Source organism: Oryza sativa, chromosome 3 (assembly GCF_034140825.1).
Source record: "Oryza sativa Japonica Group chromosome 3, ASM3414082v1".
Classification (NCBI taxonomy): Eukaryota; Viridiplantae; Streptophyta; class Magnoliopsida; order Poales; family Poaceae; genus Oryza; species Oryza sativa.
The window spans coordinates 4,425,643-4,438,468 of NC_089037.1; the positions used below are offsets into that span (position 1 = coordinate 4,425,643).

General features: G+C 40.7%; 1 protein-coding gene and 1 long non-coding RNA gene across 4 annotated transcripts; one reads left to right on the forward strand and one right to left on the reverse strand.

Annotated features, from left to right (window-relative positions):
* Positions 1 to 1,701: 1,701 nt before the first annotated feature.
* LOC4331855 (uncharacterized) lies at positions 1,702 to 4,194 on the forward strand. 2 transcript variants are annotated; one of them, NM_001417254.1, is made up of 5 exons: positions 1,702 to 1,943; positions 2,082 to 2,295; positions 2,708 to 3,110; positions 3,547 to 3,653; positions 3,771 to 4,191. In NM_001417254.1, the coding sequence occupies exons 2-5, from the start codon at positions 2,233 to 2,235 to the stop codon at positions 3,834 to 3,836; spliced, it is 639 nt and encodes a 212-aa protein (NP_001404183.1). In that variant the 5' UTR covers positions 1,702 to 1,943; positions 2,082 to 2,232; the 3' UTR covers positions 3,837 to 4,191. The 2 variants fall into 2 exon arrangements, with proteins under 2 accessions (NP_001404183.1, XP_015628431.1); XM_015772945.3 differs by having other exon boundaries at positions 1,754 to 2,295; positions 3,771 to 4,194.
* Positions 4,195 to 5,630: 1,436 nt separating this feature from the next.
* Positions 5,631 to 6,319, reverse strand: LOC9267042 (uncharacterized). Of its 2 annotated transcripts, XR_001544430.3 has the most exons (3): positions 6,238 to 6,319; positions 6,049 to 6,078; positions 5,631 to 5,954 (listed from the first exon to the last, which is right to left on the reverse strand). It is a non-coding gene; the product is annotated as an uncharacterized lncRNA (long non-coding RNA). The 2 variants fall into 2 exon arrangements; XR_010739891.1 differs by lacking the exon at positions 6,049 to 6,078.
* Between the last annotated feature and the right edge of the window lie 6,507 nt (positions 6,320 to 12,826).

The following is a 12,826-nucleotide window of genomic DNA, read 5'->3' on the forward strand; positions in this document are numbered from 1 at the left end:
ACTGCCTCCCTAAAAAAAAAGAAGATATTTTGTATTTATCCGGATTCTTGATTTTTTGAAGTCAGGTATTTCTAACTCTACAAATCCATAGATCTTCAATCTGTTGATAACATTCAAATGTATCATTTTGCTCCTGTTATAGTTGAAATATAAAGATTTAAACCGTTGTAATTTAGCATTCAAACTTTAAATCCAGTGTGGATCTATGGAGCTATATCAAATAGGGCTCAAGTCAAATTATCCTAAATTTGATTCAGTTTTGTAGAGAAGAGTCTTAACACCTACCACACCCAAGAAGTGAATTCTGAAAATAATAATTTTCATAATTGATCTAGTGGTGTCGATCATAAATATTATTTTTCTTTTTTATAAAGTTGCTTGAACTTATAATAGTTTGGATTAGAACAGACACACAATCCTTATATTTTGATACTCAGGGAATAACGCATAGTTGTACTGTTAAGTAAACAATAGTATAAACATATTCACTGAACCAAAGGTTTAGTCAGAAAGGGTCAGAGAAGAAAACATGGGCAGTCTAAAAACAGTTTGCCTGTCCTTGCGTCAACATGGGTCATACTGTACTATTATATTCAGTTCACCAAGTTGCAATTAGAAAAACAGGGGCACCTGCTGGATTATCCCTCAGATATTTCTCTCCTCCCTGAGATATTTCTTAGCTGATTCAATAATTGTACTTTTGAGACTAGCATAACAAACTATGGGTCACAACTTCCAAGCCATATCTCCTGGATATATCTTGCAGATATTATGTACAGATGCCTGTGATAAAAGTGTATAAATCCCTTGCCCCTGAAGACTCTCTTTGGATAACGAATGACTGAAGTAAGCATCAGAAGAAAAAGAAAAATCTCGGACAGTAGTAGTAGTAGATTTGTTCACTGCAGAATCACCTGAAAAACACTTTTGCTTATCCTAACTGAATATAAAAGGCGTCGCCGTGGAGATAACTACGAGCGGACAAGCCCATGCCTGCTTGCTCGTGGTTTCGCAGGTAGATGGTCTTCTTCCTGTCTGGTAGATAAAAGATTACTTTAAGAAACAAAATACAAAAATATACTATCCCTATCTTTTTGAGCATCTTAAAAAGATTAGTCCATATCGATACAGTTAAAATAATAATTAATCGTAAATACGAGCACTCATATCAAATCTAGAAATTAAAAGTTAGTGGACTGGTTCCATTAAAAAAAAGTTAACCAGTTAACTCATGTTCATTTCACAAAAGGAGATAAAAGATTTTAAGATGTGGATAATAGTAGTTAGTTAGTGAAAATTTTAAAAAGTAGTTCTTTTTATTTTTGTGGCTTCTAATTCTTTTCTAGATTTTATAGCTATCGACTCTCAAAATCTAGATTTAAAAAAAGCTATTTCAAGAATTATAAATTTTATGAGAAATTGAAGCTCAAAAATCTACTCCTGTTTGTTTTCCTAGCCTCTCTTACGCACAGGGAGGTGGGGCCCAGCTTCAGAGATCTTTTTGGCAACGCCACGCCCACGCCAGAGCGGCCACGAAATATCTGAGAGGCGGCCCGGCACGTGTGCGCGCGCGAGATATTTTCTTTCCCCCCCGCGCCACGTTTCGCCTCGCCACGTGGAAAAGCGCTGGCACACGTAGGCGGTAAAAGCGGTAAAGCCACCGCGCCTTCTTCTTTTTCTTTTCTTTTTTTTTTTTTGCTCGCTCTCTCGCACCGCATTTATTTGCTCCTTAAACAGGAGGGGATTCTTCTTCGTCTCCCTTTGCTTCTTCCGTTGCAATTCCATTCTCCTCTCTCTCCTGCTTCTCTCTCTCCTCCTCTTCTTCACCTCCTCTTGTCTGTCCATAGATCGAGCCGCTCAGACCAAATCTTGGATGCGTTCTCTCTTCTTTCTCGCTGCGAGGGAGGCGGGTTGTTCGATCTGCGGGTGAAATCGAGCGAGAGGTGTGATTTTTGTTTCTCTTGTTTGTTTCTTGAAGTTGAAATCTTGTCCGTGTTTGTTTGTTTTTTTTTGTTTTCCCTCTTCGTAATCATCCGGTCGCGAGGAGATTTACTTTGGTTTGTTCGCCGATTTGCTTCCAGATCCCTAGACCTCCCCCTACTTCTCTGTAGCTGTACATATTTCAAGAGAGGAAATTTTGGGCTGGTTTCTGATACGGTTCGAGAAGATTTTTGGCAATTTCTTCGGATTTTCCTCCCCTTGTGGGTTCCTTGGTTCATTGAGAAGAATCAAATGGGTGATGTGTCAGTCAATCGACCGATCAAGGCGGAGCCAGCTGCAGGCGGCATTGCTCAGGTATTAGAACAGAAAGTTTTTTCTTTTTACCATCGTGTTTGTTCTTAATTTCAGGTAGCAATTGTTGGGCTCATGATTCTGTCATACAGAATGCATGCTTCCTTGAATTATTGCCATTAGCTTCTTTTTCTTAGTAAAAAGTGTTTAGTCTTGTACAGTTAATTGTTTATCTGAATTTGTCATGCAATCGTTCAAGAAATGTCTGTCATGTCGAAATAGTAATATAATCCGCCCATGGTGCAGTGAAGACACATAATTACTCTGCTCGTGGAGTATAACTTTAAGCCATGCAATCAACACTACTCTGATATTTTTGACATGAATTTCACTAGTTCAGGCCCTCTTTTATCTGACGTTGTTACAAATACCTGAACTCTGAAGAATAAAATGGTTGTCTCTTTTTCTTTGACAGGGCAATCGAATCCTGGACATGATGTCGTCAGGGTGGACAGATGAGCGGCACATGCATTATATAAGCTCAATGGAGGCTTCTTTCGTTGAGCAACTCTACAATCACGAACAAAATGATGCTGGCAACGGATTCAAGGTTCTCCGTGGTGGGGTGTGGGAGAAACTCAAATTTGATCGGACCAGTGCTTGCTCACGGATCGGGAGAAAATACTGCCTGCCCGCAAGCCCCTGGATCCAGCATTTCAGGCCGCGCGAATGCAGTAGCAATGCAAGGAATGATGCGGCGGAGGCTTTAGTGGGTGATCATGAATCTGGTATTCAGACTATCCAAGGGAGGACTCCGTTGTCACATGGAAGGGAGTGGGAGGCTTGCAAGGAAGAAAAAGCTGTTGGTGAAAGTACAGGTGGTTAACTCAATTACCTCATTAGTTCACATTGAAGAATGCTTAAAAGTCTGAATTCCTTGTTTCATCATCTTTTTCTGACTATCAGCGGTCACATTATAACTATATAAGGTGTTCTGAATAGCCATGCACTTCATAGGTTATGATTTAATGCGGTTTATCTAAAATAGCTTTCAATGGCTTTTCCTGGGATCAAATGGTGGTGCGTCATATTTCATACAAATGTTTTATCAACACTACTGATTTTTATGCGGCATGCCAAATCCATTGTTCTTAAGCCCGGGAGCTTGTATAGTTTTTATTTTTTGGGTGATGTCTCTTGTCATAAGAACAGAAAGAACAGAAAAAAGTTAAAGTTCTACTAAGGTTGCTCCAAAACAGCGTAATGTGATGAACCTAGTCTCTAACGCCTTTCTTCCATTTTCCTTTTATACAGAGGTCTCTGATCAGAATTTTGCTGATGATGAGGCGGAGGTTGATGCAGAATCAAGCAAAGCATGCAAGAGAAGGAAGTTAAGAAGTGCTCTTACACGGAATTACCAAGTAATTTCTCAGGATTTTAATTAGCTTATTCTGTTGCAAATATTGAGATGAAGACAGCACACTAAAAAAAAAATCAGAGTATCAGTAGCACTGACATGGTTTGTTCTATATATGCAGGTTGTTCCATCTGACAAACTGTTTGCTTCCACAAAAGCTGATGGAAGGAAAGATGCTCCAGAGTAAGGCATGCAAGAGTGGATCTGGTTGAATATGCAGTCAATGAGAACTGGATGAGTTAGTATTGGCGATTTAGTAGTATAGTTCTGAACTCTGTAGAGTCTGTCTTGGTAGAAGAATAATAGGATCGATCACTCACAACATGGTAGATTTATTGTTTGATCATATTGTTGTAATGGTTTTTTTTGTGTGTGTTGCTGTGTTCTGGCAACTGTTTGTTTGCAATGTGAGTAATATGTTTATGTTTGCCACAAGATGAGAATGATGCAAAGCCCATCATTCCTTTTGCCATAATTCCATTGTACATACATGTACTCCCATCATGATATTGAGAATGAAAGATCACCAATTTTGCAGAATGATATCCAACATCTGTAAAATGACCATATATAATTGTGTTCATGGTGTGTAAAGTGCAAATTTTGAGAAGTACTGAATTACTGATGATACATGTTCTTACTTCCCTGTGCAAACCAACATTCAGCGCTGTGTACAGGTATGATGGTACGCATATTTGCCACTCCTGGCCACCGTCCTCGCAAGAGTTTACCAAAGACCCCGACTGAGGGGAAACCAAAGAGGCAAAGAGGAGGAAAACCGGAGAAAGAAAACGAGAGTTGAGTGGAGGTTCGCTATGAAGAGGGGGGGCCATCGCCGGTGGCGGCGAGCTCGTGGTGCTATTCGTCACTTGTAGAAGAGGAGGGGAAGGAACTGCTGCCCGGGAAGGAAGTTAGAGGAGAGGAAGACGAAGAAGAATGGATGCTGATATGTGGGTCTCGTATGAAACGAGTTACTTCCTCCGTTTCACAATGTAGGTCATTCTAGCATTTTTCACATTCATATTTATGTGAATGAATCTAGATAGATATATATATCTAGACTCATTGACATCAATATGAATATGGAAAATGCTAGAATGACTTACATTGTGAAACGGAGAGAGTACGTTAGGAAACCACATTTAAAATCGCTAAGGGAGTTAAATTACAATGGTTTTAACAGTTGAGATGTCAAAATATTACCTGGTATTATGTGGTATTGTTGTTGAGGAATATGAATTAGATTGAGCCTATACATAAAGGGAGTCAAATCGGACTTATTCCTTTGTAGAAAGCCCTTGATTGGGCTGATCCCCTGGGTCGGCCCAGCATGGCGCCTTGAACTAGCACCTTCTTTGTCTTTACGGGCATAAGCTTCTAGCAGCTACAGTTTCTCACATAATCTCCAACTCTCTTAAGGGTGTGTTCGCTGCTGATGGATAGGAACATATCACCTAAGCACGAAAAATGAAGCAGTCCATTAGCGCGTGATTAATTAGATACTCCCTCCGTATAGGAAAAAAACGTCGTTCTAGCCATAACCTCGTTTGCGATTTTAACGACATTCTGAACCGCAGCAGGCTATGTGGACGGAATTACCCTTGTCTGTTCGATAGCCGCTCCCGCAATTAATCCGCAGCACGCCCGCGCTTGCCTCGTTTAATTCCTTAAGCGTCGCATGCAGGCATGCAGCACGCCGCTCAACCTCGCCGCTCACGCTCGCCGCCGCCGCTTGCGTCGCGCTCGCCGGCCCTGCTCTTGTCGCTCTCGCCGCTGCCGCCGCCGCTTGCGTCGCGCTCGCCGGCCGCGCTCTCGTCACGCTCGCCGCCGCTGCTCTCGTCGCACTCGCCACCGCCGCCGCTTGCATTGTGCTCGCCGGCCCCGCTCTCGTCGCTTGCGTCGCGCTCACCGGCCGTGCTCTCTCACGCTCGACGCCGCCGCCGCCGCTCGCATTGTGCTCAAGATGCTTGACGAGAAGCGCGAACGTGAGCTCACTCCCAGGAAGGATGATGCCAAAGAAATGGTAAGATAACACAACTTAATAATCGCATTACAAGGATGTCTCTATTAATTGAGTGCGGAACCTAACTAGCTTCATTCTAAATGTTCAATGCAGCAAGAGTAGCCTTGGCTTCATCTAGGAAAGATGGTTGACAAACTGATCTGCAACAACTCTTGTATCTTTCTTGCCTAGTTTCCCATTCTTGCTTCTAGCCAACAAAGCTTGATAAACTTGTTTTCTCACTTCTTCGGTCATGTCTTTCCTTCCTTCGATGGTTTACTTCAACGAGAGCCATGACATGTTCTAGCAAAAGGAAGAAAATCAAGTTCATTGATAGTACAAATAGCCATGGCATGTTCTAGCAAAATCTAATTGTATCAAAAAGAAGTTGGCTTACCAGCAAGGTGTTGTACATAATCGAAATCGACTGCACCAAATTCATTTAGTGGCAAGTTCAAATCAAAACCAGTTAAAAAAAATGGAAAACAATGATATGAGAAACGATATAGAGAAGAAGAGATAGCACAGTTGCCGTACAAACATGCACAAGAGAAGAAAAATCCTGTCAAACAGAGAAGAAAAGTACCATTGCCGTGCTCCAACGGAGGCTCGTTCAGATCAAAGGCAAACTCGCCATCGCCATCTTCGGCCATGTGTACTGCAATAGTGAGAGGAAGCTAGCTAGAAGCCTAGAACTAGAAGATGAGATGGCTCAGTACTCCAAACGTGAAAGCAAGTTAGCGTATAAATATGGGCAAGCAGTAACCTAAGCGTCGGCATTCTCAGCACGCCCACGCGAAAAAATTACCACGGGATAGGCGCGCGAATAGCGGTAACGAGCGCCATGCAAAAAAATTTCAGCATCACGCGCGGCAGTGAACCCAAACTAAAAAAGCGAAACAAAAAACGCGCCTAAACGCCACCTGCACGAGCGCCATGCAGCCAACCAAGTATCCAAGCCTGCCCAAAACAGTGCCATGCAAAACCTAGAAACCAACTTGTCCCTGCCAAGATTCTTACGCGCAACCATATTTAATAGGGGTAGACAGGGAAAAATACCCATAATTAATCACTTCTTGGTATGCTAAATGCTGTTCTAAACGTCATTTTTACTAGTATAGAGAGAGTATTAGCTATTTTTTTTTTCAAAAATAGATCAATATAATTTTTTTAAGCAAATTTCGTATAAAAACTTTTTAAAAAAGCGCACCGTTTAACAGTTTGAAAAGCGTGCGCGCGGAATACGATGGAGAGGGTGAGGAATCATTGGGTCCGAACACACCCTATACAGTCCAAATTATCACCCAAATTTTGAATACAGAAAATAAACTAAGAAACCATAAACCAGATTTTCAAAAGTTAGCTACCAAGCAGTAGATTATCGTAATTTTAAGCACTCCAAACAAGGCTAGTACAGCGTTCCGTCTGCCGCCTTCGTCTCCCCATCGGCGGAGAAGTAGGAGCCCCGACCGAGATGGTCGCGTCGACGGGGAATCTCTTGCCGGCGGCGGCGGCAGACATGGAGGCTATGCGTTCGGAGAAAATCCTATCCGCCGGGGGCGCAGGATTTTCGTTGGTTGCGGTCTGATGGGCGAAGCGGAACGCGCGGACGACGGCATCTTGTTCGTTCTTGCTGCGCTGGATACGTAAAAATCTACGATGACGAATAAGCTCGCCTCCGCGCGGTGGCCGGAGACACGGGACGTCGCAACGGCAAGCACAGCGTACTCACACCGGTGGCTGATTGACAGCAAGATCTGCAAAGCTATCAAGCTCTAGCCAGTAGCCACTACTCCGTCAGTCAGATCGCCGGTCACACTGCTCGCGGTTTCCCGTGCGATCAGATCACGCCAACTCAATCATGATTAAGGGGAGCAAAAAAAAAAAAAAAACGTGATCAGATCAGATCGGCAGGTGCGCCGTCGACGGCGACGAGACGAGAACGAGACAGGACGCGCCTCAGCTCGCTCCGCTCCACCCAACATTCTGACAGGTCGATCTCTACTCTGAACGAGCAGTTGAAGCTGGCGGCTAGCCGGCCACTCGCCGGACGCCGATTTGTTAACTTAATTGCGTCGATCCGCCGCCGGCCCAGGCGAAAAGATGCCGAAAGCAACCCGGCAATCGCACCAAGATTCTCGTCGCCGTCGACCAGAACCGCGTGTATCACCGATTTCGACATGCACTCGAATCTCCTGAAGATGATTAAAATTGAGTGTTTCATACAAAATAAGGTGGTAATAACATGTGATTAATTGAGTTTTAATTATTATAAACTTAAAAAATAAATTAATCTGATGTTTTAGAGAAACTTTCACATAGAAAGTTTCCGCACGAAACACACCGTTTAACAGTTTGAAAGCGTGCCACGAATATCTAAAATTTCATTCAACTCTTGTTGGAGAAATGAACGCAGCATAATGCACTGTAAAGAGGTACGTGGTTTGAACTCCAAAGTCACCTGTTCAATCCCCAACACACAATTTCTTTGGTTTTGCGTTTACTCTGTATTTCTCTTTTACATTGCATACTGTAATGACGAGACAGGAAGAGGATTCCATTTAGCAATCACATAGCAGTAGGTAAATCGTCTAAATTGCGTAGTAGTACAGGATTTGGTTTGACTTGAGCTAAACTGTACCAGCATTCTCGATCTTGTTTGAGCTACCACTTTGGCTCTCGTCGTCTCTTATCAGCTACGGCCAAAGTTTAAACTTTTAAAAAGGAGTAAATTACATTCATGATGCATAAACTACCTAAGTTGAGTGCAATTTGGTAAATGAGTATCCTAGTACAACAACTTACAGGTATTTAGTGTAAGAATTTTATAAGTGATTGTACGAGTGCAATAACTTACAATGTAGGTGTGATTTTGATACAATAAATAAAAAAGTGGTGCAACAATTTAATTATACCGAGTATTTTTTTAAATAAGGATTCTAGTCAATTAAACTTTACTATGTAGAAGATATTATATTTCTGTTGAGATTTGAGAAGGTAAGAAAAAAAATTCAAACCGGTGGTGCAAATTAGATCTCCAATGTAATTCTTAAATATTATATTCAAGATTATAATATAATATCAATAGGATTGCTACGTGATGGTATATTAGATTATTAACATCGTGAAAAAAAATTCACCTAGCACTCATTAACTAAAACATCACATACTTAGCCAAGTTGTTACACCAAAATACTAAAATTTTTAAGTTCTCGTATTAGAACGCACCAACTTACCAAGTCGTTACACTCGAACGTCAATTCTCAAGTTCTTCTATATCACATCCACTTGTCAAGTTGTCATACCATAGATGCAATTTACATTTTAAAAAGTTAACTTTAAGGCTTGGTTTTTAAACCACTAATAAAAGTTAAAAGAGTTAAAAGGTAAATTGTCCATCGAAGTCTATTTTACAGCCTTGATTTTTAAACCGTTGATAATACACATAAAGTTTTACCAATAATTATTTTTTTAATGCTTCGATTATTTTTCTACGGCTTATCAATTATAGCTCAATCGATCATCAGAGCCTTTTCGTATAAATTTTTCCAGACAAATAAATATACTGAATGTATCGTCTTCTTCAAGAGAAATGAATATATGAGGCAAAAAAAATCCACAACCATATTTCCACTACGAAATAAAGCCTTTAGAGCCCTCCAAGCATCCAGGTCAAATCATCCATCAACCTATCACCCTTTTTTTTTTTGTGCTCTCCTGGAGGATGTTGGAAGAACAAAGAACTTTTCATCCCCAAACTTTCTTAACTGAAAGACAAAGAAATCCAACAGGATTTGGTGAGAAAAAAAATTGAGACAACTATTGTTCAAGTGATCATCCATCCATGGGCACAAGAGGAATAAGAATGCAGGGGGTAGGTTAGGTTTGGGCATGGAGTTGCCTTCAAGGCTTTGTAACCAGCAATCCTACTACTCTCATCTGAATCTCATTTCACTCTCACCTTTTTATCAAACTTTTGCTGTTAAATCTTGTGTGCTGTAGTAGAGGGACCTAGACTATGCAACCAACCATGCATGTTTAATCACCTTCATGGTATGTGCCAGCCAAAAAACATTTTGTGACTATAGCCTAATAATTCCAAATACATGCCACCTGCATTCAAAACCATATGATTAAAGAATGGAACATTGCCTTTGCCTTTCTTCAGCTACTACTGCCAATAATTAGTAAAGGTACATGTGTAATCGACCTCTTAGATTTGATCAAGCACTACCCTGAAAATTCATCCAGTAGAGGTTTCTTTTCTTTAAAACTTTTGTAAAGATATTGTCGGCCATTAATTAAGATTGATTGCAAGTAACAGTATATCAAGACCAAAAGAGAGTAGGGAACCAGCAGTAGTAGAAGTAGAACATGCACATAAAGTGCAAATAATAAAGGAGAACACATTTTCACCTAATAGTACCATGTGTAGCATTTCTTTGGTTAAAAGATTAGAATATAATTGGTGTGTAAGCAAATTTTTACATGACTTAGCTGGCACTTAGGAATGCTTTCTTATGCCTCAAATCACCAGTTAAACAGTCATTCTAGGTGAGATGTAACTTCACTAATCCCCTCAAACGGCTCTCTCCAACGTCACATACATAGATTTGTCTGAAATTTATTCCTCTTACATTACAGTGGAGTAAAGTTTCTGAAAGTATCACTGATACCGAAAGGAGAAGGAAAAAGATAAAAAGGAAATGAGAAGAACAACACCAAAGAGAAAAGAAACCAAAGGAGACGTACTGCAGCCTCGAAGCATTGGTTCCAACTAATTAGCTGCTTTTTTTATGATCGCTGCTAAATGTGGATTACTTCCAGCTTTGTGCGTCGTCGTCTTTCCACGTGTGAAAACCACGCAGTGTTTAAGCCTGAGCACGACGTGTATGTACGACCAGAACCAATTCGATCATCTCTGCCCCTCTGTAACTTGGATGGAAGCATCTGATCAGATGGCAATGAAAACAAAAGGGAACACATGGCTTATAATGCATATCAGGAAGCACTTTTAAATCCAGAAAGCTTTTGTGTTCATCACACCTGATCTCCATTCTCAAGTAGTATATTATATATTTCTTCTCATTCATTGCATCATGAAAGATCACTAGAAAACAAGAACAGAAGAAAAAGGAAGATTCTGATCAGGTCATCAGGATGGTTAAAACTTCTTTATCTTTTGCTGCAGTAAGGACCGAAGTGCAGAGAAGAGATTGTTGGCACCATCATCAGCTTAGCATTTCAGAAGATCGAATCAGCAACAGTGTGGCTAGTATGCTTGTAGCTTATCCATCCATCTGACCATCTTCTATTGGGATTCTTGAAGGTGAAGGGAAAGGGATAAACCAAAGCTTACATGTCAGTTTGGTACGAGAGATGAAACGTTGTGTACTGATAATAGCTGGATAGATGGATGCATATCAGCATTAATCGGGATGTGGCACATCAGGGCACCGGTGATATTTTTTCTCCTTAATTATGATAGTTACGGATGGCTGCTCACTAGATTAGACACTTAATTTTGGCCTTAAATCAACTGTACTTATTTAAGGTACTCCAGGAAATGAGTAATACTTAATTTTCATGTATTTGGCATTAAACCAATCATGCTAGCTTTGTTGAGTTGGAATATTCAAATTCCTTGGAAGTTCTTGTCAGAGAGGTATGTTGTTCCTACCAAATATTCCAGTGAAATGATATACTGTTTGCAACGGAAAATGACCATTTTTGGGCCAATTTCGATCCTATTTTTCCTCCATTAATTACAAAATATTTCATTCCACGAAGCTGATCGAGGAAGCCTTAGGATCACTTCTCCTAGGTGTGGCGTCATTGTACTTGTACATGTTCTTGGCGCCCAAAAAACATTTTCTCTGGTTTTTTGTCGGTCATCTAATCCAGCGACGTCGGATCAGAATCGGACGGCCAAGATTGCGTCGGATTCAGAGTGAAGCTGTTCTTGTTCCTGTCCCTGAACAGTTTGAATGGTCTCTTGATTGACCCAAGGCAACCGAACCGTACCTTGCTGTACAAGGGCTTGTTAATAAAAACGACACCACATCAGCAATCATATATTCCAAATCCGACAGGTTATTGTCACGAATACTAGTAGAAGCACTAGCACTGAAGAAAGAGAAAAAAAACTGTACCGATCGAATCATTAAAATCACGCATAATTAAATCGTTGGATGAGAAAAATTGATTAATCAAATCGCAATTAGGCTCGACATAGCTGCTTCAGGGGGGATTGATGCACCAACCTCAACAAACGGATCAGATATATAAATCAATATATGGATCGCCTGTATGTGGTTGTGGCTGCCTTGAACTGGCACGAACCTAATTTAATTAGTATGCAGATTACACATATCTGGGTTAATTCACTGTGCTTGTTTAATTAATGGCAGTGTCTACTTATGTTTCAAGCTTACTGCAGAAATTATAAAAGAGAGGAGTATCCACCAGAAGGTAGGAAAGGTGGTATGTCGTGCTTGAAGCTACTATATATGAATTTTGATTAGGGCACAGCCAGAGCTAATTAACTTGATCAACTAAGCAACCGGAGCTAATTAACTGCAGTAGCAACAGATCAACAAAAGCAACCAGAGCCAATTAACTGCAGTAGCAACAGACCAACTAGATTCACTATATACTGAACTGTTTTTGAACAGCTGTAATAAGACTGATCTAGTACTATATTATGTACCTACAGTGCTTTTTCTTTGTTTATATATACCCCTCCGTCCAAAAAAACGTGTTTAGGTTTGTAGCTTGGAATTCGTTTTTTTAACGGAGTAGCACACATGGATTGACTGTAGGAATGAGATCCTCTGCTGACACTGACATGCTGGCCCAAAGAGAGTAGGGCCCACATGTCAGTAGCAGTGACTGCAGAGAAGTAGAGAACATGTGTGTTCTAGATCAGTATGTGCAGAGGCAGCAGAGTGATAGACAACCAGAGCTAGTACTAATACTAACAATAAAGTTAAAATATGTGCTCTAGCTAGGCCTAATTTTTTCTAGAGAAGGGTATTTTTTACCCATCCTCTATATTTAACCGGATATATACGGCCATTGAAATAGGAAACTTAGCCCCGCAAACAATCCAATCTAAAATTCGCTCCATAGGAGATTTGAACTCAGAACCTTGGGGTACTACTCAAGTCACTATA